The 26,830-nt window shown below is 51.9% G+C and overlaps 2 protein-coding genes across 2 annotated transcripts; one reads left to right on the top strand and one right to left on the bottom strand.

The window, feature by feature from the left end:
- Positions 1-843: 843 nt before the first annotated feature.
- ETH_00011920 (uncharacterized protein) lies at positions 844-18,147 on the top strand (the record flags this gene model as incomplete). Its single annotated transcript, XM_013375338.1, has 14 exons — positions 844-1,180; positions 1,373-1,861; positions 2,064-2,284; positions 2,402-2,535; positions 2,705-3,121; positions 3,378-7,302; positions 7,403-7,653; positions 7,816-8,725; positions 9,062-12,045; positions 12,146-12,418; positions 12,637-12,973; positions 13,192-15,348; positions 15,585-15,781; positions 15,924-18,147. 14 exons carry the CDS (start codon positions 844-846, stop codon positions 18,145-18,147), a joined length of 14,856 nt encoding a protein of 4,951 aa, XP_013230792.1.
- A 934-nt stretch (positions 18,148-19,081) lies between these two features.
- Positions 19,082-24,295, bottom strand: ETH_00011925 (jmjC domain-containing protein, putative; the record flags this gene model as incomplete). The annotated part of the gene is made up of 5 exons (XM_013375339.1): positions 19,082-21,191; positions 21,345-21,565; positions 21,841-22,431; positions 22,591-22,845; positions 23,219-24,295. The coding sequence occupies 5 exons, from the start codon at positions 24,293-24,295 to the stop codon at positions 19,082-19,084; spliced, it is 4,254 nt and encodes a 1,417-aa protein (XP_013230793.1).
- Between the last annotated feature and the right edge of the window lie 2,535 nt (positions 24,296-26,830).

The following is a 26,830-nucleotide window of genomic DNA, read 5'->3' on the forward strand; positions in this document are numbered from 1 at the left end:
GGTGCGAGTCTCGTACGCGCCACGGTGTTCGCTGGCCCCTGACAAAGGACGTTCTCAGGGGACTGAAAACCAGCGCCACTGGTCTCAATGCCCCGTACATGAACAAACATCGCCTTATAAAAGTTTTTACTTGAATAATTAGGAACTTTCCGGGCAACTTCAGTGCGATATATTGCCCTTTCAAAAAACTCTTTTGCGCGCTCATGCATCACGACTAACATCGCGAGCAACCCACAGGGCAAGGATATTTAGCCAATAGCGCTTGAATTATCTTACCTGAAATAGTCTTCATGTATTCGACATTAAACAAATACCACTTACTAAAAGCACAAAGGTGACCAAACTTCTCCAATGCAAGTGTTCTTACTTAAACACAAACAGTAGATTAAGAAAGCAAGCAGACAATTTAATAAAGAAGAAAGCCTATACAAATAGTAATAATATTAGCACTAAAGCACTTTCCAGCCGCGCAAGCATCACCGTAAAGCATATCAGTGGCCTTCTCTGGAGGATGGGATCAACAGAACTTCGCTGGAGTGTGCAGGCGCGAAAGACTGCGCGAAACTGGTTCATACAGAGAGACGAAATTCAGTATCCCATAGAGCTCAAATCCCTTTTCGCTAAGTGAAACGGAAGCATCATGCATTCTCAAGCAAACACGTAATGAGCGGGTTTTCCCATTCAAGTGGTAGCCAAGACAGTCACGCTTAAATGTCACAATAAAACTCGCGGAAAGTTCATCTAGCCATAAGATACATTTCGAAAGCCACTTACGGCCTTTTGCGTCGCGGAAGTGCAGTTTCTAGTGCGATGTCACACTTGACATTTTGTAATGAAGCGGCAATGAGGGTAAAGCTACATAATATGATGAGAAAGTCGAACGTACAAAAGTGCAATTTGAATAAGCTTAAGGAGCATGTGCTTAGAAGGCGTATTTACGGGAACGATATCGAAACTGGGAATGGCTCAGTACATAGGCAGAAGGACAGAGAGTCACGTCAGCCCACACCAGGGATCGAAGGCGCAGCTCAACGCCGAGCCCGATTTGAAGCAAAACCAGTTCTAGTGAGTCAGGCAAAATCACGCCAATGCATGCCTCTAAGTGTAGCGATAAACAAAGCAAGTCCTTCGATTGCCCCACAGAAGGCCGGGGCCCCACAGATCACTGAAGATCCAACCCGTACAGCTCCAGTTGGTTCTATGATTTCCTTTATATATATTTGAATTTACGTGGCAGCTAAAAAATTAATTGCAGACAGTGAACTGGGCCTGCACGGTACAGCCGCAGCCAACACAGCAAGGGGGCCCCCAGAAGCTTTTCTTCGTAGTATCCGCCATATTTGAATTTTTGGCTCTGTTCTCTGCACGTCAGTCTCACTTCACTTCATTCGAATCTTTGAATTCTTTGTTGCATGGGATTCTCTTGTCAGCCCCTCAGGGGAGATGGGGGCCCCCAGTAGTTCCAGCCTTTCGAGGAATAATGAGGGACCTTCGCCTTCGCGAAGCATTGCCCCTGTGTCATCGTCTAGAGAGCAGAAGTCTGGCTCCGCAGGTAATGATCTGCGCAAGACTGTGAGAGCCCCAAGTAGCGAGAAAAACTCCCCCGTCTCTGCCTTTGCTACCTCAGCTGAACCCCGTAGCGGCGGGGGCAGCAAGGTACGAGATGCATCAAGTGGAAAGTATGTGTTTCAAACTTTTCGCCAACAGCTGCAGGTGCAGCTACAACAGGGGCAGTCAGGACCCCAAAACCTGACTGCCCTGGATGTCATAGATCTTTCCACAACCGCAAAAAGACGGACATGGAAAAGACTGAGGGAAGGAGCAGATGAACATGAGGTCGAGCAGCATCATAAACGCATTGGTAGGAAAGAATAAAATGGCCCTAAAATTTCATGCTTGGCGCCAACTTCCACTGCACGTGCTGTCTCCTGGTGCTGCCTTCTGCGGTGCCGCCTTCGAGGTCTTTCCACGCAACTGTCAGCCTGCTATCCGTTTCCGGAGCATTCGTGCGTAATAGGTATCACGATGGTAAAGTTTATGTGTCTCTGTCCGTTTGCGAGCAGAGCGAGAAGAGAGCGATTTCTCGCGCCTTGTGGAACACATTTTGCAAGGTGTTGAGGCCCGAGGCCCTGCTCGTCACTTGCTAGTACAGCTAAAAGACATCGCCACGTCGGTGCCACTGTTAATTCTGCAGCAGAAAGAGGTCATGCAGATTTTGCTGGACCATCTAAGAAGTCAGGACACCTATAGTGTTGTGTTACAGCTGCTACCAGCACTTGCGAAGGTAAACTTGCACTTAATGCCTTCTTTCGTAGCTTTCACCGTTTCGCTCCGTCTACAGAGTCTGCCCCTTCACCTTCGCAGGTGACGTTTCTCGCCGCCTTTTCTCACATGTGTGCAGGACTTGCGTCAGGAATTCCTCGTGTACCTGGAAGTTTGCGTAGGGGCGCTACAGCTCCTCATCTTCGACTTAGAAGACCAACACGATGCCGAAGGAGTTCAGCAGCTCTTTCAGTGCCTCACCCAGATGCTAAGGTGCATAAGCAGTGACAGCAAGCGTGTACTCACGGTCAAGGTCTAGAATTGGGCATGAGACGCTAGAAGCTAGACCCCAAATATATAAACTGTTGCAACATGGCTGGAAATGCATATGCATAGTTTCTGCGCGCATGCGATCGTGCCTGTTGATCTGGGTTTTCTTCAGGTACCTGCACAAATACCTTATAGCCAATATGGAGGACTTCTTGGAGATTATGATGCCACTTTTATTGCACAGCCCTCAACCCGGGACAACACAGAAACGCAAAAGGCCAATTACAACTAAAGGGACGCACCTTCAGCAACACCAGCAGCCAACTGACTCTGCTTCAGGAGACAAGAAGCAGGACGAACCACAGCGCCCGCGCAAACGCAGGATGAAGGCAGCGCGATTGAGGAATGCATGCCCACGGAAGATTGACAAACACTCCTGCTACGAGCAGCAACGCGAGCCGACCGACGTCAAAGTCTCAGCGAGCTCTCTTTTGGCCGCTCAAGTTGTTGCGACGGTACTTCGCAGGGCAGCAAGGGATGAAGAATCCTTCTATGACTGTGTCGCCTCCATTACTAACTACTTTCCAGTGTGAGCCACCGAAAACGTGAAACATTAGTGTGTAGCTGAAGTTTCATTCTAGTAGTTCAAGTTAGACGTGAGTATGAGGGCTTTTGCGGCTTGCGAAGTTGGCAATTGTCATATAGGGATCCCATTGAAGAATGGCGTCCATGGTACGCCTTCATTTCTTGTGCGTATAAGACCTGAAAGGCGTGTGCTATTGCGAAATGTTCTTGCGTTCAATCTCGATTTTCTTCGTCATGATATGTGATGTGTTGCCTTGCAGGGTGCCCTCTCAGTGGCTCCCGGTTTTTTCTGTCGCCGCCTCGCGCATTTTCTTTGAATGTATTCGGGGATTGGACACTGCATTCACAAATAGTTTTGAGGGGCTTTCATGCTTTCTGGTTGCTAATATTCTTTTACGAGAGCGCTTCACTCTTCCGGTTTCTGGGGCAACGTACGAGCCCCCGAAGTTGGAGATTCCTTCCTCCCTAGATCAAAGCGGTTGCCGTGCTGGCAGCAAATCTAGCAGCTCTTGCACTTCGCGTGCCAATAGTGAGTCCAGCAACGGCAGCCTCACCTTCTCCAAGGCCTGCGGCAGGCAAGTGTACATGGCACATGTTGAATGCGTTCGGAGGTACCTCCATGAAGCACGACTACACGCATCATCAACAGAAAGTCCGGCAGCATTGGCTCTGCAGAGAGTAACACTTCGCCTGTTTGCCGCAGCAACGCATGCTGCGCTCAACGATCCGATACTTTTGAAGAGAGGCCAGCAGCTTACTCAGGATGAGAAGGGGCGGCAGCAGTACACCAACGAGGAGGAATTGCAATGCTTGCTTTTATCTTCATTCTCACCGTTTTTCACTTTTTACCCGCTTCTCCCACTGACGTCGTTTCGGTACTTCTTGGGTAGCGATCAGCCGTTTACGTGCAAATCAACAGAAGACATGCCTTGCTGCCGTTGCTGTCTCCCCCCTCCTGCCCTGGTGGGCTCATGCGTTCTGGCTGATGCTGCTGCATCCTGGTTCGCACCTGCGCAGAGAAGTTCAGGTAGCTTCGATGATTACACTCAAAGATTGCTTAGTACTCTTCTGCCATTTTGTGTGGCTCCATCTAGAGGCCAGGAAGTCACGAAGGTACCGCCTGCAGCCGTCCATGTAGAAGACACATTGCAGCAGCAGTCGCCGGCGGTTCCACCAGTGCTGCAGCCGCTCCTGTGGGACTTTTCCTCAAATGTGAACTGGGCAGCGGCCGCTGCAGTCACTGTTGTTGTTCCATGCTGCTTGTTGCGACTAATTGTCTTTGCATGGAGAGCTGTCTCTGTCAGCTACACCAAAGCAGTTTCTGTAGAAGGCAACCCGCTGCAGCACCTACTGCATGCCTTGTCAGCTGTGCAGAGCTATCATCAGCAACTGTTGCGGAAGCTTGAGTCGAATGAGCTGGAGATGGCATGGCGAAGGCATTGTCTGCTTGAGCGAGTGTTGGAGGTATTTCTCTGCAGTTTGCGAACACTGCTTCTTGCGCCTAGCCCGGTTGCTGGGTTTTCATCTCTATGCCTGCGCCATGCAGTCGAATTCGTTGCAAGTCAGCCAATGGCACTACCCAATACTTCATTTTGGGAAACTGAGAGTTTTCGCTGGGCAGTGTCGCGGAATTCGCTGGCGCAGGAAATGCACAAGCAACTCGTGCTTGACAATATCTCGTCCTGGAGATGGGCAGCATACAGTGACTTACTAGCAATTCTGTTGAAGTCCTATGGGAGGGATGGTATATTAGTGGGAACCAGCAACACTGCCTCCGTCATTCGACTCTTACTACCGCTTTACCTGGAGAGCTGCCTGAGGGGAACTTGTACAGAATTGCACCGTGTGGAGAAATCATTGAGACGTTGTCTTGATACTGTTCAAGATGAAATGGAGAAGGCTGGGGCTTTCGCTGAGTTGGAAGTGGGATTGGCTACTGCGCTTATGAGTCTTCAGTGGTTGTGGGCGCTACGGAAAGTCATTTTCGGCACACAGAGTTTCGAGGTGATAGAGCCTACAGTGCGCATAAAGCTAACAAGTGAAGCACAGGCTGCCGCAGTGCAACTTCAGCACCAACAGCAGAAGCTCCTGTCTCTGCTGGTTGAGGCCATTCACGGTGGACAAGGAATTAACAAGCTTTGCAATGGTTTGCTTCTTTTATTCAGCCGCAGTTTCCTCACCTTCCTGGTGCTGCCGCAGCTCGTGAAATGTGGAGATGGTAACGACCACCTCAGTTGCCCGAGCCCTCCAGATTGCTTGATAGAGATATGCTCAGAACGCCTCAGCAAGGCAGCTGCTGTATGCAGTACCAGCACCCGGGAGTGCATCGGCATGACCTGCGGCTGTATTGGACCCAAAGGCTCTTCATTCCAAGCATCGCTGTCTGAAGCAGAATTTGAAGGAGCGCGTCGATACCTTTTGTGCCAAGACTTAGGCCTTGCTTTGGGGACGGAGGCGTCAGTGTGCAAAACTGCCATGTGTGATCGGAGCCCTGAAGAGCGCTGGGTAGAATGTGTACTTGCTTTTGTGTTGTCTTCGCACATCGCCTCGGCATCCACTTCTCGATGCGGTAAAAGAGGTCCTGTTCAAGATTCTACGACTCAAGCAGGCCCTGCGCTTGTCAAGAGCCTCTGCTTGGCCTTAAGGCTAACTAGCAGCAGCATTACTTCCAATATAAGAGGCTCTCAACAGCACAAGAGCCGTTTGCACAAGAACCGTTTGCAGGATTTGTGTCTAATGGCGATCAAGGTATTGCTGCCGAACCTCTCATCTGGGTCTCGTCGCCTTCGTTTGTGGTCGTTGCGCTTCATTTGTAGCTGCGACACAACTCTACTTTTGTCATGCGGAAGACATAAAGCATTTGCGTCGACCAGGTGTCCCATACCTTCCGTTATGCTTGCTTCCGAGAAAACGAACTTGCTCATAATCAGCCTCTTACGGAAATTGGAGCTCCTGGAAAAGCTTCAAGTGGACATAGAGACGGAACGTCAGAAGATCCAGTTGATCCACTCCTCTGCAAAAGAGATTTGTCTGATTCAGGAAGCCCTAGCTACGGAGGAGACAAAGGTGGCTACAGACGGACGTGCGGACTGCAGTGGCTTGGTACTCTTGCTCCAGCTATCCTACCGCGTGCTGCTAGCAGGGCTATCGGTCAAGTTCGCAACTGTGTGGCCGGAGGTTGTGGAGGCCGTGACTAGTTGCATCGAGGCTTTTCATGACTTTACTGCTCCTGGATGTGCTAAAAGATACGATGGATATTTAGAGGGATTATCCCGTGATGCGAGAGTCCAAAATGCGCTCTGCCCTGAGCAGCAACAGCGGAATGAAGCTTTGACTTTTCTGTGGATGCTCGTCGTATTGGAGACGCATAGAGCTCTCGAGCAGCTGAGTCGTGCGCAGGAAGAGGAGTCCCGCTGCTGTCCAATGCTTGCAGAGCGGTACAACTCAGCGAATTTCAGTTGCAGCACGTGCGAAGAATGTGTGAAGACAGCGTGGGGAAAAGCCAGTGAAAGAGAAATCTTCAGTGAGGAAACGGCACCCCTTGACAGGCATTCGCACTTGCTGAGGATTCTGCAACGCTTTGGCGCTCGGTGGGGTGCAACTGCATTTACTCGGACAAAAAAGCAGCAGCAGGAGCATGCCGCTGATGAGGATATGCTGCAGGAGACAAATAAATCACGGGATGTTAGTGCTCTTAGCGCAGCAGCATGGAGACGCAATTTCGCTCTGAATTCCCTCCGATTCCTCCTTATCTACGGGCAGCAGCTTTCTGCCCAGCTTACTTCTTCATCTGCAGGCTTCATGGATGTGGGGGACGTTGATGGTGAGGGCGGGGCAGTTGCTTGCGGCGGGCTTCAAGCGGCCGAGGCTCCTGTAGGCACGAATAAGATTTGCAGTGCTCGCTCCTACAAAAAAGGGAATTGGGAGCAGTGCAGTTGCCTGTCACTGCGCTCCACAGCTAGCTTAATCCCCCGAGCACAGGATGTGCTTCGAGCCATTTTGGCTCATGGGGAGATACACACCCCGGATGTTGGTCAACGCTTGCTTGGCGCTCCCTATGAAGACCGTGTAGAGAAGGATGAGAGGGCCACGGAGGTCAAAGAGCTTTGGTATCAATTTTTAGAGAGCTGCACCCAACGCCTCGTAGGCGTGAAAGACTCTTCCTTACAGGCTCTTGTCCTTCAGGTAAGTGTTTGAATTGACAAAACTTACTGGGATCTTGGGAAAGTGTGATGCAGCGACTAATATGCTCAAATGTTCGAGGCGTTTTCGTTTCATTGTTCAGACATTGATGCTCTGTAGAGAGCTCCAGCACGTGGTAAGGCCATATTTCCCAGTGCTAGAAGAGGCCCTGAAAACTAAGGGAGGAGCCCCGTCGGGCCTATTGCGGCTTGTCCTAGGAAAGGCAGAGGTGGAGCATCAGCTGTCGCAACCTTCAGCAGAAACCAAAGAAAATGTCGTGCTACTTAACGAGCACCGTAGTTTTATGCTTCCACTAATCGTTCGCTTACTTATCAGCAAGATACAAACGAGAATGTAAGATAAGGACCACGTGAAGGATCATGGATGAGCTGCTGCTTTGAATTTTGTATTCTGCTGATTCTCGTATTTATTGCTCTTAAATTAAAAGCTTTGAGTGCCGGCCATGCTTCGATTTATTTCTTGAACTTCAATCGGCATATGATTTGCGCTATTCAGGGGAAGGTCCCCAGGAATTGTACTGGCAAATCGGCGGAGGATTTTTGGCTTGCTTAGCAGTCTTGAAGAATCAGAAATAACAATGGTTCTGGCAGTCCTGACTTTGCGGCTGGTACAGCTTACGCCACGCGTCGCCCTGGCCCCTTCCGACGAGCCACCTGAAGACTCGCAGACTGTGGCGCCTTTGGAGGGCATGGAGAAAGAACGCTTTCTAGCGGCGTTTATCCGCTGGCAGTACCAGAAAGCTGTTTTGTGTCGAGGAGATGCATCCCGTGCGGCTGCTGAGGACGACAGCATCTCGGAGCCTCCAGTTCATATAAAGCTCTCAGGCCAACTTTTTCGGCCTTGCTCTTCTACCCAGTTACATGGGTTACTGAAGTCCTTGCAGAACCTTGTACAGATGCAGCAACACACGTTGAGACCGGCAGCACCGTTCTTGGTATTTCTCTTTGCAGCAATTTTGCAGCAGCTTGTCCCCACAAAATTGGGGGAGTGCCTCACATCCGAAGAGCTACATCAGGTAGCAGGCCAAGACGCTGCCAATTCTGGCACGGACGAAGAGCAGGATACAGAAATTCTCTCAAAAGCTGCCAGACAAAAGCCTGAAGAAGTTGTGCAGAACGTTGCAACAGAATTGGAGAACGATCAGGACGATCTGACAGCTGCAGTAAATGTGCGTCACAGGAAACATTGCATCAGAATAGCGATTGATTCATTGCATTGGCTGATATCGTCCTTTTCGGACTTCATCGACGCTTGGAAAGTACTGTTGGCCCCCGCAGCCCCCAGCTTGCAGCTTCTGCTCTCTACTGCGGTCGAAACAGGAGCAGCTGGCCATTTGGGGGAACTCAAGAGGAGTGGGAAGTGTCCTGCGATAGTGCGGTTTGTCGCTTCTTGGGCAACGAATTCAGTAAGCCATCAGATTTATTTTAGACAGCAAATCTGTGCAGCATCCGCCGGCGCTTGAACTGTACGCGCGTGATTGGTGGGGGAATATATACTTGGTTTTGAAAAATATGACAGTGACAGCAGGGGTGACAATGTGGCAGCATCCTGAAGTTATATTGAGCCGTGCATGATTCAACGCTTTCCATCGAAATCTGTGTGAGGTTTTCGCACTGGAGCAAGATGCGCACGGCTGGGATTGCATAGAACATGTCCCGCTGAATGCGGCTGCAGCTCACCTGGAGGCTGAAACTGGCCATGTGTTGCAGTTGCGCTCCGTGAATGGCTGTGGATGCTTCAGGATTTCTTCATTTTGTACGAGGAGGTGCTTCCAAATGCTCTACCGGTTCTTTTAAGGGCCATAGGTTCTGGATCTTTGCTGAAATTCTTGCAGCGTAGCAGGCGAAGTACGACTCCTTTGCTGGAAACTGCTATTGAGACAGCTTTGCTTCTCTCATTTGGGGGTCGCACGAAAGAGCAGCATGAAGAGGAGCTGCGGCTTTCTCTGCGGCAAGTTAACGCCATGAAGCACGTGAACCAGAGAAGACGCCACCGCAACGGCTACGAATCTTCTTCGTCCGACGAAAGTGACAGAGATGGACAGGAATCAAAACACGAATTTGTAGACAGTGACAAAGCTATATCTCTCAAAAGATTCGAAGAGGCCTACGAGACCATGCAGCGACAGCACGAGCTCCAGCAACAACGGGGCATTCAAGTACTGCTGCCTCACATGGGCATTTTGTTGCACTCAATGGAGCTGCTACTTAATGCGCGAAGAGATGCAGGCATTCTGACATATAGTGGAGATACACACTCAGCAACTATTGCAGATCGTGCTTGTGAAAGTGGAACGGCAGTGGATGCCAGTGACAGGGCTCAGGCGTTCCTGCATCGTAGAAAAGGAGCGCAGCTTGTGGGTTTCAAGGAGCTGCAGCTGCTGACCCGTCTTGCAGCATATGCTTGCGCAGATAAGGACTCTTTCAAGGAACTATCAAAAGCCCAGAACGAGCACTCTCATCATTCTGAGACTGGTTTCATTCCAACGGCGGCAAAACTGATTCGTCTGTTGCTTCTCTCCTTGCCTTTGCGAGTGCGTTCTGGTGGGGCAGCAGCACGCCAGCAGCTGACGCTTGTTGCAATACAGGGACTATTGCCTGCATTGGCTAGTTGGCGGCGGACGCTGGGATCTAGCAATGACTCATACGAAAGGTCTTTTGAAATGCGCAGGCTCCTTCGTGGGCTGTATGCGTCATGCTGCAGTCTTCTAGAGGCTGCAGAAGATTTGCAGTGCCGCGCTGAGGCCTCCAAACTTTTGCTGGCGACCGAGCTCGCTGCTTGCGGCTGCGTGCTGAAGGAACAATTCCTCTCGGAGAAGGTTCGAGGATTTGCACTGAAGGAAATCAGTGCTTGCTGGAATGCAGAGGGGACAGGCAATCTTGAGGTTTCACCGGTTTCCTGGCTAGCACCGGGAGGGCCTCTGAATACATGCCTCTTGGTTAATGCTTTGCCATCTCTTCTCGTAGACAGAATTGAAACTGCTTCTGCTATTTTATCCGGGAGCAGCGAACTCGCAGCAGCATGGCGAATTTGCGTGGGACTTGTGATGGTGTGCGCAAACTTTTTGAAAACGGGAAGCGGTAGCCCTCCAGAAGAGCAGCGACCCGACGTCGACATGCAGGTTTCGGTGCTCTTGGCATTGGTTGAGAACCACCTCGATCCCCCTGCCCTCGCACAAGGCACCAAGGCCAGTGCAGCGGAGACCCAGACGAGCGACTCACAGACTCATGTACAAATAGCTGGTGCTGAAGAAAAGGGGAGTACAAGGAAAATTTCAGAAGATGCTGTGAAACAAGATGAGGCAGGAATTACACGGCGAGAAGAGTGTCTGCAGGAAGACAATGGCATAGAAAGGGGGCAGGCAAGGGGAGGCCAAGCGTGTGATATGGGGCGACTGCACCTTCACGCATCTGCATTCGAGCCGGTAGTTCACCACGTACTTTATCTTCTTTCAGAATGCTCAGACGACATTACGCTACAGCACGTTGCGCTTGCTATCATCCGAAAGATTGCGGTTTCTCTTGGAGCAGCTGCGTCTGCAGCAGCGACGCGGCGAACGGTCATTCAATTTTCAGGGGCTCAGCACCAAAATGAGGCACAAGGGGCGACGGAGTCTGATTGGGCATTTGCCGTTGAGATGCAGCGGCACATTATGAAGTCCATCATTCCTCATCTTCACCGGCTTTTACGTAGTATGAAGGAACAGTGTCAACAGATGGCCCTGAGGGCATTTGATGCGCTTGTGAGGACGCTGGGGCCGGCAGGTCCCTTGCTGCCCCCTCCTCGGGCTGCTGTAGCAGATGATGACGAGTCGATATCTGCATTGTTTATATCAGAGTCAGACGAGAAACAAAGAAATATGCGGCTGCATCTAGACTTGTACCCACTACTCGCAACAACCCAGCTCACTCCTGCCGTCAAGGAAGCGGCCGCACTCGCGCAGCAGCTCGTAGCCAGTGGACAGACGGGTAGAGCTGCGACTGCTGCCGCCAGGGCTGCTCAGCTTGAGGCCCTTGCAGGGGAGCAACAAGCTTCAGAGCGCGAAGGCGGTGGAGACATTTTGGTGGATTTGCTGCATATGCAAAAGCACAGGAGGGCCAGAGGGATACAGCTCCTCACCAAGGCTGCATCGGCTGGGAAACTATGTCCTAATACATTGAAGCACTTTTGCGTCCCCCTTGCCATATGGGCACTTTTGCAAGACAGTGATGCTGGAGGCCAGGTGGGAAAGCAAAAAGGCTCGAGGGCATCGTCCCAACACTTCAAAGGCCGCACCGAGGCGTTTAGCCAGCAGATGGCTGACCATGGAGTGACTTGTCTGGCACAGTGTTGTACTCGACTGCCTCTCAAAATTTGCATACAAACTTTGAGGCAACTTGTCACACACCTAGGGAAGACGCATCAGCGCGATGCATTTATACATCGCGCGATTGCAGCTACCCTCAAGGCGTTTCCTTTTGGCCTTACCGACGCAGTACATCAGACACTAGCGCAACCTCGATTGACAGATGAACAGAGATGGGGATGTACGAACAAATGTCTCGGAAGTGTCAGCGGATCAAAAAAACTGGAAGCTTCGGTCCAAGATACAAAGCAAATCCGGCAGCCGGAAGCAGATGTACCGAGTGGTGCGGGACGAAGGGAAGTGGAGAGTGGCGGAGATACAGTTGACGATGGCAGCACGTTGGATCAGATCAAGGCATCCTCGATGACTGCCCAAATGAGGTGAGAGTTAGCTGTTACTCGCCACTACACGCCTGCATGATGCGTTTTTCGGCTTCCAGTGAGATTTGCTTGCGGTTTCTTTGTTTCTTCTCTGGTATAGGAAGGAAAGGGTGGAAAGCTGCATCCGGCAAGAGCTGCTCCCAATGCTTTATCCCCTTGCCTTTGGCAGCAAAGTCAGGCGAGTGGCTCCAAAGCAGGAGTCTACTGATGAGCCGGGAAAAGTACTCGAGGGCAAGGAGAGCAAGAAGTACGAAAATCCAGTGGTGCGTACAGAGCTTGTTGCCGTTCTCGCCCTCCTTGCGCGGATGCTACCACCAACCGAATTTCACTCGCAGCTACCGCGACTTGTTCGTACAATTACCTTCGCTCTACGGTAAGCTCGACGGTTGCATGTCATTCTAGTGAGAACCACATGTGCCAATAAGTGTATATTCACTTCAGCAATGCGAATGGGATGTTTTTGCATCATAAACGTTTTTTTCTGCGTGCGTTTTTTGTTAATGATAAGAGCATGTCTGTGCAGAGTTACTGCGGGCCGTCAAATTTGCGCATCAGCCTAATATTGCGTATCTCTTTGTCACTTGCGAACAGGTCACGGGAACGTAGTGCTCGCCGGGAGGCTCGCATGGCTTTAACTCGTCTAGCAGTCGATCTAGGGGCTCCCTACTTCACATACCTTGTGACGGAGATACAGAGAATGCTGGGTCCTAAAAGCGAGAGAAGCGCAGAAGCAGATCAACAGAGCTTCCTACGGCCTGTATTGCTGTATACACTTCATGCGATGCTTAGCGCCTTGCAACAGCAACAGCCTATACTGTCAGACACGCCTGTGCTGCAAGCAGGAGCGGAAGCAGCCACCATTGACGGAACGCGATTCGTCCAGCCCTTCGAGGCCGCAGTCCCACTTTTGCTGCCTCTCATTGCAGAAGTACGTTTAGTATTTTCTGCAGATCTGCAGAAGCGATGGTATATAGCCTGGAGTGTGTGTGTTTTAGGAATGGGTGCCGCTTGTAGTGGATGAGGGCCGCTTCTAGTGCAAATATAAGTCTGTCTGTTGATGTTACATGCGTTGTATTCCTATCTGTGCGTGTTTAACCTTTTTCCCGTGAACATCAGTAGATTAGCATGCGTAATTTTGCAATACAGGAGATAAACCGCGTGGCAGATCCTGACCGCCTTGATCAAGAAGGCCGCCGTGCATCCGCCAGGCAAGTTGATGAAGGCCTTCCCGCATCTTCTATTGCGAAAATTAGTGACGTTATCATACACGCTAAAATAGAAGAGGCCCAGACGCTGAAAGGGCCTGCCATGTTGCTACTGCTAACACAGAGCAGCAGCATCAAGTGCCTTACAGACCAGCTGCTTCCATTCGTACTGGGTCTACTCACCGGAGTCTCTTGCAAACGTGAAGGATGGAGTCGATCAGCAGCTTTTTCCAGCAAATACGTTAATCGGACTGAAGACTTGCTGCTGCATTTCGTATATGGCTTAAGCCGTAACAAGGAGATATCTTTAGAGCGAAAGCTGCGGACAGCCAAGCAGCTCCTCATCCTCACGGTGGCCACTCTGCAGTTCCCGCTGCTGCATCCCATTTTACAGAGCGAGCGTGGACTCGGCGAGTCGCTCTATCTGCTCTCAAGGCAGCAACTGTTGCTGCTTAATCGTAAAGGGCATGCAAAGAGGCGCAAAGGAAACAACAGCGCCAAGGAGCCGCAGGCTTGTGTGGAGACACCCACAGCACCCATGCAGTGCGACTCTCAAGACGGTGGGCAGCAAATGCCGCTAGCCTTATCACCTTCTCATGAAGAGGATTTGCTAGCCCTGCGCCTTTTGCTACTCCCGGAAAGGAAAGACGAAGTGACAGAAGAAGAAACAGGCTTCACTGCTGAGCAGACAGAGTCCCCTCCAGTCTACCGTAGGTGGGAAGGCCTGGCTGCACAAAGCAGCAGGAAGCTGCTAATATCTTTGCTACGGAATAGTAAGGAACGCAGCATGAGCTTACAGCCTGGCGCGATCATAGGTCGCTCACTCGCCCAAGCAACGCGTAGTAGACCTCAAGGAGCAGTAGGCCTCGAGCTGTCGACACAGTCTTCTCTGCTGGGGACAGCAGCCCTCCGTCTTCTTCATTTATCACTCAAGACAGCGAAGATGCCACTGCGGAATATGGGGGAAAAACGGACTGGGCAGGTCACACAGTCGAAGGCAACCACATTGGTTGGACAAAATTTTGATGCGCGCGCTCTGCGCCGTTGCATGGACCAGCTCGATGAGCTTGCAGTGAAGGTAGTTTGTTGTTTCAGTTGCAAATCGACTAAATTGGTTTCATGGGGAGCCCGCTGTTTGTTAGAGTTAATTTCCTTGCGCCTACCTCGACTTGAAAGCCGGGGGGCCCTGGTAGCTTACCTGACGATGCGAATTTTTCATTCGTGCGGTAGCGGGAGCGGTGTGCAAGTAAATTATCATTATACGGCTCGTTCAGAGCTTCTTCCCATCTGCACGAAGCTCCTGGCAACCTTGCTGCTACAGCCGCAGGCTTCTAAATGGATGGACACGGCGCTGAACCCGTCGCAACATATTGGTGGGGACATACTGAGGTCCCTCTTGCGAGAGCAGCTCCGCATATTGCCGTGGAGGCCTCAAGACCAGCAGCAGCGACGGCTGCACGAAGAGCATCAGCCGCCACACAAGGAATGGGCACTTACTGCAGCGCCTCATGCAGATGTCAGTTTAAGTGTGGACGCAGCCGTGACTGAGGAACAGGTACAGGCTGCTGGGCAGTTTTTTCTCAAGGAAGCTCTTCTTGCTCACATTTCTTCTTCTCTGGAGGATAGTCAACTGCAGCTTTGTGCCCTCTTCCTCTTCAAACGTGTAGTACTACAGCACTACAAAGACGTTGCAGGTGAGGCTGCTCGGCGGGCTTTGGAGGAGTCAAGGCAGGCAGCGGGGGAAATGGACACAAAATCTCTTCGCACGAATGCGCAGAAAAAGCGGCAGCGAAACGCTGAAGTTGCGGAGCAGGGAGACCATTCGGCGGGAAAACTCAAAACTGCAACAGCTGAGTTGTTGCCTCTTGTATACGAGTGTGTTGATCGCGTAGCAAGGGTGATGGTGCAGCACGCGACCTCGTCGGGTGTCAGCCAGAAACTGTCAAGCATCTGTGCGGACGTTTATGTTTCGTTCCTTCTCAATTTTCCTATGACTCCTAAGCTGCAGCAAAGACGAGTTTTTTTTCTTCTTCAACAACAAAAGTTCTCCGACGTCTATGGCAGACGTGCAGCCATTGGTGCCCTTCTAAAAGTAGTGGTAAGCCAGAGTGGTGGGAAGCTTTGACAGATATACGGTGGACAGCTGCATCTACAGAAGAACTTCGAAATGCCAGCTTCCAGCTGAAGTACTGTAGCTGCAGAACCGCAAAGTCGGAACGCCTGGTGCCAGCTGAAGTATTGAAACTTTTTCTGGGAAGTCTCCGTAGCAGTATTAAACTTGAGACTTCACCCCTGGATGGCTGCTTTCGTTGTCTTTTCGTTGCTTTTTCTCAGCGGCGATTTCCTGCAGAGCTCTTTATGGAGCGCTACGGGCAGGTAGTGCTTTTGACATGCTGCTCAACACTGGCAACAGAGACGGACCAAGTTGCCCACAAGCTACTACAGCAAGTCGTAAGGGAGATTCTGCAGCTAGTTGAAGTGGCGGATGATCCAACGTCACACCTCCAGGTCTATCTCGAAACTGTATCTAGGTAGGCTGGGTCTGACGTGCCACGTATTCAAACTATAGATTCTCTTAACAGTTTCAAGGGCCAGCACGTTCAGAAGTTTGGACATCATTTTGTGAGCTGCTATAGTTCTTTTTGAATTGACGTTGTTTTGTCTTGCTTTCAGGGTTTTTTTGCTTTCCCGAACTCAGCACTTGATGGCCCTTCTTGAGTTCCTGAGCGTTTTCGTGACACATATTGGCAAAAGTATAAGTAAAAATTGCCTTGCTCACTTCATGCCGGCAGTGCTGCAGCTTCTTTGCGCTGTGTTCCACGCAGCCGCAGATGTTACTCATGCTACAGATTCCTTGATAGACTGGCGTTTACTGTACAAAATAATACAAGTGGTTGAACAAATTTTTGCAGTTGGTGGTCTCCATTTAATGGAAAATGCTTTCGGGAAGGCTGCGCAGATCTGGCAGAAGTCAGGTACAGAGGGATTGCGTAGACTGACTGCAACAGGAGCAGAAAATGCCGTGGAGGGGGACTCTAAGATTTTTGAGAGGCGTGAATTAGAGGAATTCATAGCCACCTTCGACATTTGGGTGCCAGGCAGTAGCGATCGATCAAAGAGCCCTAAAACCGCTTTCGAAGATCATCAACCCAAACATCAACCCAATCTGCCTCAGCAGCAGATTGTTGCGGGGCTGCATGCAGCGGAGCTGTGGAAGGAGCTAGCTGGAACGTGCTTACGCCATGAAAACGCATGGGTGCGCTGCGCGGCGCTGAGGTGTGTAGGTCAGTACTTGCTGCAAACGCCATTTGTAGCGTGGCGCCGTGCTGTTGTTCCTCTGCTTGCCTTCCTTAAACTAGGGAGGAGCAGGCAGTGCGCGGAGCGACCCAATCTTGCAAAACAGACTAACCCGTTGACGGATTTGGGCTTGGCGTTAGCGAAGCACTTTGGCAAAGACAGCATGCTCGAGAGACACCCATCTGCTGTGCCTTTTGCTATCGCTGCTCTCATCGGTTGGGCCCAGCTTGCTTACAGCTTCCCTGAACTGGTACCAGTCAACAGTAAACCACGGAGAACTCAAACAGGTGTTTCGAAACGCGAGGAGGAAATGGATACACGGAATTGCTCTGACGCTCGTTCAGATAACCATGTACAAATGGCCGACTCAGAATCTCTCAAACGCATCCAAAGTGCAGAGGTGTGCCCTGAGCAAGTACTGGAGTGTTCAGCGGGTTGTGGCACCATAGATACACCAGCAAAGGTCACATGCTCTCCGAACGGCGCAGAGCTTGCCTGCGCCCTGGAAGGAAGTGATGAGGAACAGACACGGAATGATAAGGAAAGTGCACTTGATACACTTGTCCCTCATGACGTCGCCTCAGATCACGAAGATCGCGAGACACTGAAGGGAAAATCAAAGAAAGACGACTCGCTACCTGACAGTGACGGTGAACAAGAGTTGGAGGAAGCGGATACCGGCGAAACTGAGGAAATGGTATTGCAAGAAATGCAACTGGAAGCATCGCGGGATGACAGGGAGACGTCTGCTACAGCAGGACGGCCTGTCCCATCGTTTCTTATGCCGATCAGTTCCTGGAAGACATCCAAATCTAACACTGGAGAGATGGTTGCAGACCGCTGCCACGAAGCAGGCACGCTGCATCCTCTGGTATTCCTTGTATCTGGGCTTAGCCGTTGGCTTCGAATACACTTGGGTCGGCTGGGTTACAGTGGCGACAGCTTACGGGAGGCAAAAAATCCGCAGGGTACAGTAGTGCGTGTTGCAGGGATTCTGGCTTTCTTCGGCTCGCTGGTTAAGCTGCTGCCGCTCGCCGAGCTCCCTGATGACTCCAACGCAGGACAATTAGCAGCAGCAAAGGGCGAAGTGGTTCACGAAGTGCTGCGGCATGTTTTCGATGTGGCGTATCGCTGTTCGACGCTCCATTCTGAACTCGCAGCGGACTCAGTGCTAGCGCAGCTGGTAGAAGTCGAAATGGAAAGCGTGGAAGAGGGTGCTACAGAGACAACCGCAGGCGCCTGTCTGTCGAAGAACAACCAGAGTGTCTGGGAGTCACTTCGCTCGTTGGATCCGTTAAGGCAGCTGGGTGAAATTGCAACGGGAGGGTCGACATTGCTGAGGAAGATGGAAAGGCTCCTAAGAAGCGCCGGACACCAGGAAACATACCGCATACTGTTGGCGGACACACGGCAGAACGTCTCCTCAAAGCGAGTGATGCGGAAGCTTAAGGCACAGCAAAAATTCCTAGAAAATCCGCAGGCCCATGCTCAGCGCAAGCGCCGAAGGAACAAAGCCAAAGTCCTCCAAAGAAAGACGCGCCTGAGAGAGACCATCTTCAGGCGTCGAGGGTACGTTAAACGGAAGCGGCGTGCAGAGTGAAACCCTCCGCTGGTTCGTAGCACATGCTTGCAAACAGTTGCTTAGCCGTAACCCTCACCTTGCTATCAGTTTCAGGTGAAGCCCGCGGGCTTGACTGAGACTTTAAATATTGCATGAAGTTAGGCTGGTACTGGTTTTGATACGGAATATTTGAGCAGCAGTGAGAATTTCAGTGCAGGATTCGTAGGCAGCCACCACATGAGTATGCGGCACCCCTGCGTTCCCCAATAGAAGCCAAGAAAACCCTATTGTCTTCTGCAAATAGCTACAGACATCATGTCTTAACTGACAACACCGTATGCAGCCTGTCAGCACACAGCGACCCGGAGTTCGTTTACGATGAAGAAAAGCTTTGTGGAGGCTCGCTCTGTCGATCCTGGCAGCAATCTCCCTCCCTCTCTGCTATCTATGGGAGATACGAGCGAAAGCGAGCCTATTGCAGCAACTCAAGGCTGCTGAGACAATATATTCCCGAACTTGGTGCAGAAACATAGGGCAACCCATATGGCGCTCCTTGTAGTAGGAACGGACTCGCTATAGTAATCTTGGCTCGTGCAGTAAAGCCGGACCCATCTGCACTGTGTTAGTTCCTGCCCCGTATACATCGTTACGGGGCAGCGATGTGTGTATATATCCAGATTCGTGTATTCATAAACCACAGCACAAGAAAGTGGACTTGCTTGTATACATATGCGGCTTAACGTCACATGCAAAGATAATGAGTTCACCCAGAGAAGTCGGTTTATGCGCACACGTATGTCTGTACGCGCAAAAAGGGCCCACGGCACCTTCATGCAAAATTTGTGGGCACTTGACATTACCGTATTAAAATATGTCTCTATCTCGGCCTGTCTATGCATGCAAAAGCAAGTGCAAACATGACATAAGTCAATGTGTGTGAAGCTGAACGTGTAGATCTGCAGCAACAAAACAATCATGATTCTGGTCTTGCGGCACGCTTGAACATGGGCAAGATCTGTTCATCATCATCCTCAGCTTCCTCCCTCAGAGTTTTTATAAAATACCTCCAAGTTAGTTGTTGCACATACCTCCTCACTGCCAGTTCTCTTCTCCTGTCTACCACCATGTCCGGAGATATCACCCGAAAGGGGACGACCCTCCTGCCGCGTCTTCCTACAACGGGTGGCGCCTCTTCCGGAGCTGGCACCAGAGAGCTGCTCAAGCGTCCGACGCTTATGTCTAGCTGAGACCCCACCTCACACGGGGCCCATTCGCCGCAGTCCACGGCCAGAGGCTCTTTCTTCTTCGCGCGAAGGTTTTCCGCCTCTTGTTGCTGCGGCGGCCCGGCGTTCCCCATCTGGCTGCTGCCTCTGTTCTCTGATGACCGATGCGTCAAAGGAGACAGACTGTGCAGCCGCTCTCCATCGCGCTGATGCTGATGACCAGAGAGCGCGCTCATGTTACTACTGCTCGGCGGATGAGGCAGCAAACCATGGTGGGAATGTAAGTCCAGAGCCCCCGCGCCCTGCAAAGCGTGCAAGTCCGCTTGTCGCTGCTGCTGTTGTTGCAGCTGCTGCTGCAGCTGCTGCTGGAGCTGCAACTGCTGCTGCTGCAATTGGCGGTGCTGCTGCTGAAGCTGCTGTTGCTGAAGCTGTTGCTGCTCGTGGTGCTGCTGCAGTGCCGCCAGTTGCTGCTCGGCTGAAGAATCCAGCATCCGCTGCTCTCCAAGCAGTAGCTTGATCTGAAGCAATTCTTGCTGCTGCTTCAGCTCTTGCTGCTGTGCCTCCTGTGACTGCTGCAGTGGTCGGTGCTGCAGAGCAGCAGCTGCAAATCCCTGCAAGCCCAACTGATGTAGGATAGCGGGATTTTCTGCTCCTGCCAAATGAGCCGCTGTTGCATGGTTCTGTTGTTCTTGCTGCTGCTGCAAAGGCTCCGTTGTTACGGAAGGAAGTGAAGTAGCCGCCAGAGGGGAGGGAGGTTGCGGTTCTGGTTCCTGATCTGCTTCGTCGTTGTAGCTGACGGCGTAATAGTCAACGCCCCTGTAAGACTTGCGTTCAAGAGCAACCAACTCAGACACTGGGGGGACAGCCTGTAACAATGAATCTTCCTGAATCTCCTGGAGAAGCGGTTTCTCGTGAAGAGCTGCTGCAGCACCTGCCTCTGCTGCGCGCTTCTTCGCATCTCCTGACGCTCGGGGATTTGCGCGGGGCCTTCCCCGTTTCCGAGGCGCCAGCTCATCTGCTCCGGGAGAGGGACACTTCATTGCAACTCCTTCGACAACAGCAGCAACCTCTGCCGCTGCCACTGCCAAAGCTGCACTCACTGGTTTTTCAGAAGACAAAGATACTGTGTTGTCCTCCTTAGTCCTGGCATCTGCGCCTAAATGGCACTCAAGCTGTTGGTGCTGCTCCCTCTGCTGAGAGCTCTCAGTCGTGATTTCTTTGGTCTGTAGCATTAGCGTGTCTAGACAGTGTTGATAAACAAGTCGAAGAGTCGGAAGAGGGACCCTTGAGAGGACTACTCTCTGCGCACAGTTGCAGGAAAGGCTACCAATACAATCGAGACAGACATAATCCTCCTGGTGGCAGCAAGTGGCGCAGGTAAGCGAGCAGCACGCTTTGCAGCTGCTGCAGTCTTTAACGGGCAGCGATAAGACTTCAGCAACGCGAGCCAGCAGCTCCTCCTTCGGGCCATCATCATCGCCGAATGGAAGCGGCACGAGCAAGTCTCCGAACGTGGCAAGCAGCCGTCTAAGGTCTTGTCGCCAGCCCTTCACGTCTGGATCCAACGCTTCTACAAGGTTAAGCTGCCCAGCGGCTAATTGCATTGGCGCCGCAGCCAGTTGCTGTTGCACAGCACCTGCACGAGCGGTGAACTCCTCCATGAGGAGTCGAGCTACAGCTCGACAAAGCTCGAGTTGTTGGCGCGCAGAAAAACCGCCGGCAGACTGAATGGCAGAACGAAGTACTAGCTGTTGATAAGGAATGCATGTAGATCGCATGTACCGGTAACTTCGGATGGCCTTTTGGCCCCACTGTAGCCAAAGCGGTGGCGCGAAGTTGCAAGCTTCGTTGCAGTTGAAGCTGAAACATCACAACGCAACGGAGCGAATCACCAGTCGGCCCCCGCTCTTAACGACCCAACGCCTAGGGAGAGGCCACATAACTTAAGCGTCCTGCGCTGGGGGGTTCGGCAGCACACAAAGCACATAAAAAGGATTTGCTGCAGCGCCTCACCCCGCGTTGAATCCCGCATGGTAGGTGCGAGGCCAAAGCATAACAAACTCCTTCGGGTGCTGCTCAATCCGATACACAGGTATGCCGTTCTCCACAAATAGCGAGGGAGGTAGCTGCACGGTAAGGGAATGCAAGACGTAGTGGGGGTCCCGGTCCGCGAGGTAGGACTGCAGGGTCCTCTCTACTGAAGGCGCGCGGGAGGGAGGTACCACGTACCATATCTGAACAAGTAGCATGTCTAACAGCAGCTATCAGTAATACTGAACACGCCAGTGTAATCCATATTTGATAATAGCCCTCCTAAGCTATAATGCTGCCTAAAGCATAAAAAGCGGCCCTCAAACATCAGGCCAACAATAATATCCGTGAGCATATGCATATCAAGCAATCAGGATACAGTTTCGTGCCATCTACCAAAAAGAGGCAAATACACAACTTCCTCGACATGCGAAGATCAAATATACAGAGCCACCCGCTGCCAGGACAGCTGGATTACCTTCGGAGCGCCCCAGTGATGATAGTTGCAAGCTGCGAAAAAATTGTCTTCGGTATGCCAGCAGAAACTTGAGAAGACGGTGCCAACGTACAGCCAGGGGGAAGTGACCCCAGGTACATCCCGATGGTAATGTCGTAGCAGCGATCCCTCGACTCTGGCTAGACGGGCAAGGTTCCATGGATGGGTACAGTAGTCGTACTGCTGTTGCTTCTGGTGCAGCTGCTTACTGTGCAACTCTGCCTTCGCTAGTCCCTCATGGGCGTGTTGAAGAGGCGCTTGGCACTGCCTTTCCTGAGGGCTTCCTCCAACGCTAGCCTCAGTGCTGCTGCTGCTGCTGCTTCTGCTACACGTTGCCGTTGATGCGTCTGCCCCTGCAGGCGCGACAGGAAATCCACTCCCAAGTTCATTTGTCCGGAGATCAGCAGCGTAGTGGACGGTGAGTTGCGGACAACCACTTTCCACACTCTTCCAATAAACCGCCTCTACTGTCTCGATGCTGGGACTGTAGCAACCAAAAACCTGGCGGGTTAGTTCTCTGTCATGCGAACGAAGCTCAGATGCGTGGACGGGAGCCTCTGGGTGCTGAAAAGGCTGCAAAAAGAAGGACAAGGGAAGAGAGAGTCCTCGGCGGTGGCGGCAGCGCGGCTGGCAGCAGACTACTCAATTTCCTGTACTGCCACCAGTTGCGCACGATCAAAAACAGGCTAACAGAGAGGAGCTAAGTAGGAAGGCTCAGAGCAGCAAGGTTACCTTAGCCGCCATTAGAGAGTGCACCTCTTGCGTGCGGACGTGAAACAACGCCTGGTCATTGATCAAGGCGTCAAGTGCAAACGGTGGGTCCCAATCGGGGGGGGGAATAATTTTAACAGCTCCAAACTCGCGGCCAATGGCCCTCAAACTCTCAAAAAATGATATCGGGTTCACAAGGAAGGCCTCACACGACGGGAAACGTAACTCCGGCACTGCAGGCAGTGACGAGTAGTTCATTTCCACCCGGCGTGTCTCCTATAGCCAAACGTACAAACAGACAATGCACAGGTGGAAGGCGTAACTGCGCCATCGGCCACAGTCAATAACTGGGCACGAATGTCTAAAACGACAGCAATGCATCAAATCGGCCACTGACCACGGATGTAAAGGAGAAGGAACCACCAAAACACATGGCGTAGATGGACAGGCCACACGGCAAGATACGGAAAAATTCCGTGGAGACCAACGCATACCAACGTGAGATACTATCAAGTTTCAGAGCAGACACGTAATAAAAGATGATACCGGAACTGGTCGATGCATGATCACCAAACCCACAAAACAACGAGTAGGCACATCAAAAGAAGACTCGAGAAAGTAAACAACAGCTCCTTTCCCCACCACTCACCAGCAAAGATCTCCCGATCGCGACCTTCAGAAGTTTGTCGTCCGCTGCAGCATCCACCTCAAACATTCGAGGTGCTCGTCGCGCTCTCTGAGGCCTCTCCCCGGCCATTTGCGTACCAGCTGCACTCCCAGCTGCCGCAACACTAGGTCCCCTCCCCCGACGGCCCCCGCGGCTGCCCCCACGGCCCCCTCGAGCAGGAGCTGCCTTTGCGGCTGCAGCAGGCGGAGAAGGCGCTGAAGCATCTGTCCCTGAAGCGGGATCTGTTGGCGCAGATGCACTTGCTGCTGCAGGCGCTGACATAGTCCCATGAAACGCAGGAGTTATCATTCTCCCTGCTGCGACACCTGTTGCTGCTACTGGTACAGTGTTAGGTGCTGCTGAAGCTCCTGTACCTGCCGCTGAAGGTGCTGCACTTGCCGCTGTAACCGGTGCAGGTGCTGAAACTGTCGGTGGCCCCGAAACTGCTGTGGCGGCTGCTGATACTGCTGCAGCTGCTGCTGGAGCCGTAGCCGCTGCTCCTGGAACTGGCTGAAGTGCTGCGGCTGCTGGGATTGTTGGTGAGGCTCGAACTGCTGCAGCTGCTCGCGCTGCTGCTGCTACTCGTGCTGCTGCAGCAGCTGAAGCTGCTGCTGTTGCCGGGGGAGCTGTTGCGATTACAGTATTCGCAGAAGTATGCGCCGCTGCTTGTCCTGCTGAAGCTGCAGCAGAAGAAGGAAGACCAACAAAAGGCATGGTGGCTACTGGGGCTGCCACAACTGTACCGGAAGCCGCCTGCCCAACACCGCCTACTGAAAGCGGCCTACCCGCTGCTGCTAATGCTGCTGCCATTGCAGCGGCCTGGTTCGACGCTGCCGGCATTGCTGCCGCTGCAACCGCGTGAAATGCTGCTGCCGCTGCTGCAGGGGATGAGAAGGGCGCCAGCCCTCTTGCGAAAGCATGGGAAGCCGCAGCTGAGTGCGGTGCAAAGGGAGCATTGCCTGCTGCAGCAGGCAGCGCTACTGCTGCAGCCGGTGCTGCAACTCCTGCAGGGGGCCTTGTGGCCTCTGATGTCGAACGGCCGTCCATGAAGAAGCTCATGCCCTTGGACAGGAGGGCCTCCAAAGCAAGACACCGTGCAATAAATCAACAGGCCCCCTGGACTTCTGCTACTGAGCGCTTCTGCTGTATCTCAATATTGTTGGAGCAACGAATGCTGCAGCTCCTCCCGTCGGTGCTACCACGGGGGCCCCCACAGCTGCTGCTGCGCCTGGAATAGCCCGCGCCGCACAAATATCTGCGTAGGACGCAGATGAGGCCAACTGATCGTCGAGAAGTCCAGAGGAAAGGAGGAGATCCAGAGGGGAGACGGACAGCAGCAGCAGCAACAGCTGAGCAGCTGCGCTTAAGAGGAAACGAGAGGTCCCTGGGCCACTGAGAGGCCCGTCCCTCGATGCAAAGGCAAAATAATGTTTGGGCGCGGGCAGTCGAATAAGCAGAATCTACGAGCACCACCTTCTACCACCCTTTGTAGGCATGCAGGCCGACACCGCAAAGCTGCAGCAGCTAACCGCTGCTGTTGATGCAGACACACGCACAGAAGACTCGGGGTGACGCACTACTCCCCCTATCCCCAAAATAAGAAATTCGACGCCGCAGCACGAACAACTGCAGCAGCAACTCCAGCAAAGGAGGCCCCATCAGAAGCGTGGGCAGGAGGGCCCTCGTGCACGGGAGGCTGCTGGCCCTGAGAGCTGCAGTCGTCCCTGGTATAACGTCAAGAGCCGCGTAGCCTATCGAAGGAAGCCCCTTTAGAGGAATTATCGTAGGTATAGGAGAGACTCTGGATGGGGGCCATATACTCTCGACGAGTCTCACGCCAAACGAGGTGCTGTTTCATCCCGCGCTTTCTAGGTATATGCAGCTGCTACACCAAAGCGTAAGCAGCGGCATCGAAGAGCCGACAAGGGCGCTCGTGTTAGACAGTTGGACGTAGTCACAACACTAGGCGAACTAGCGTTAGTATATGAGGCAGCAATGCGGCATAGTCTACGCTCTTGTACATGGGTGGCATGTGGCTGGCGCTTCCACAGAAACGGCATGAGCCTACTGGAGCCAACTATTTTGCCACGAATTTAGTGAAATTGTGCATCTTTTCCTTTTGTCTTGACACTGCTTACTAGAAAGGAGTTTTTTGGAGGTAGCAAAACAAGATCCCCTGCAATGGACGCGTCTCTGGTGAAGCAGCCAGAGGCGTTCGAGACACTGTGCCTGTGTGAGAATGTAGTCACACGGCGCGTTGAGGTTGTTTTTCCTGGATGCTTATTCTCAAGAATTTCATTTCGTAACTCATAATTGTTGGAGAGAGGGGATGATCCACATAGCAAAGCTCTCAAACACGTTTACTAATCAGCCAGCTGAGGGTGCTGGCTTCTTACAAACGCGCACTAGTTCAAAGGAGAGCTCACAGCTGTTGCTACGTGTTTATTATTTTACTGCAAACTCTATAGTGACAAGGCATGAACGTGCGGCGCTAAACTCCATGTGCAGTGCTCTGGGGACCGCTAGATGCAACGCAGACTGAAAAAAACTGGAACGGATTTTGCCGGTATAAGAATATTGGCGAAATCCAGCATCAAAAGTACTTTACTGCGACACTGCAGAGGGAGGGTGTGGCGGCAGCCTATGAAGCAGCGTTACAAGGACACTCCGAAGCAACGCCGCCTACCCATCATCTTGACTCAACACTCACGTAGAAGCATCATACACAAGCATTCCAAGAGTCTCGCATACTCCCAACATCTTGCACCACATATTTGCTTGGTTGCGTGTAACAGTTTCCAATACTTCGATATCTTATGAATAGTAACAAACCGGCTAGCATAGGTTCATTCCGCGGGTCCAGTGTCAATACTGTTATTCCGCACCATGGGTGTAGCACAGGACCTGGACAGCCATAACGCGTCTCTCCTGAACACCATGACTGAAGTGCAGTGTAGATACATCTATCCCATGCTGCACTAGTTTTAATCTTTACTGGAGCGAACGATCCCAAAATGCAACTTGCCTGTGCAGCCTTTGGCTCTATGTGTTGCGCTGCTTCCCAAGAAGGTGAAATTGAGCTCGCGTTGGCCAGAGCGGTTTCAACTATCCACAAGTCAATTTATGGCAGCAAACCTCCCCGGCCCCATCGTTTGGAGTCAATCCCTTTCGTGGTGAAGTGAATCTCCAAGAGCCCTAGGAAGTCTTCATGATGCATCTGCCCTAGTACTCCATAGACTGTCAGTGCGCTGAAAACGCGATTTCTAGGCGCGGGCACTCCGACTTCCTGATTAGGAGTTCAACTTCGTCAGCTATCTGAAGAACAAGATGCCCCCGTTAACGGCACTGCCACCTTTCCCTACGCAGCTTTAGCAACACAAGAGAACCGTTGTAAGCCACGCTTACGAGGGTGGCTAAGCATCTTTGGGCTGCATGTGAAAGCCTTTTCTCAGCTTTTCTTGCCAGTAGGGAATTTTCGAATTTGCCAGAGGTTTTTAAAGCCCGTACCAAATATCTACTCAAAAACGTGTTCTCAATATTTTGGGAGAAGTCAACTCATACATACGAGACGTGCATTTGCTGGCGGTGCGGGCA

Source organism: Eimeria tenella, genomic scaffold, assembly GCF_000499545.2.
Source record: "Eimeria tenella Houghton genomic scaffold, Eth_scaff27, whole genome shotgun sequence".
Lineage (NCBI taxonomy): Eukaryota > Apicomplexa > Conoidasida > Eucoccidiorida > Eimeriidae > Eimeria > Eimeria tenella.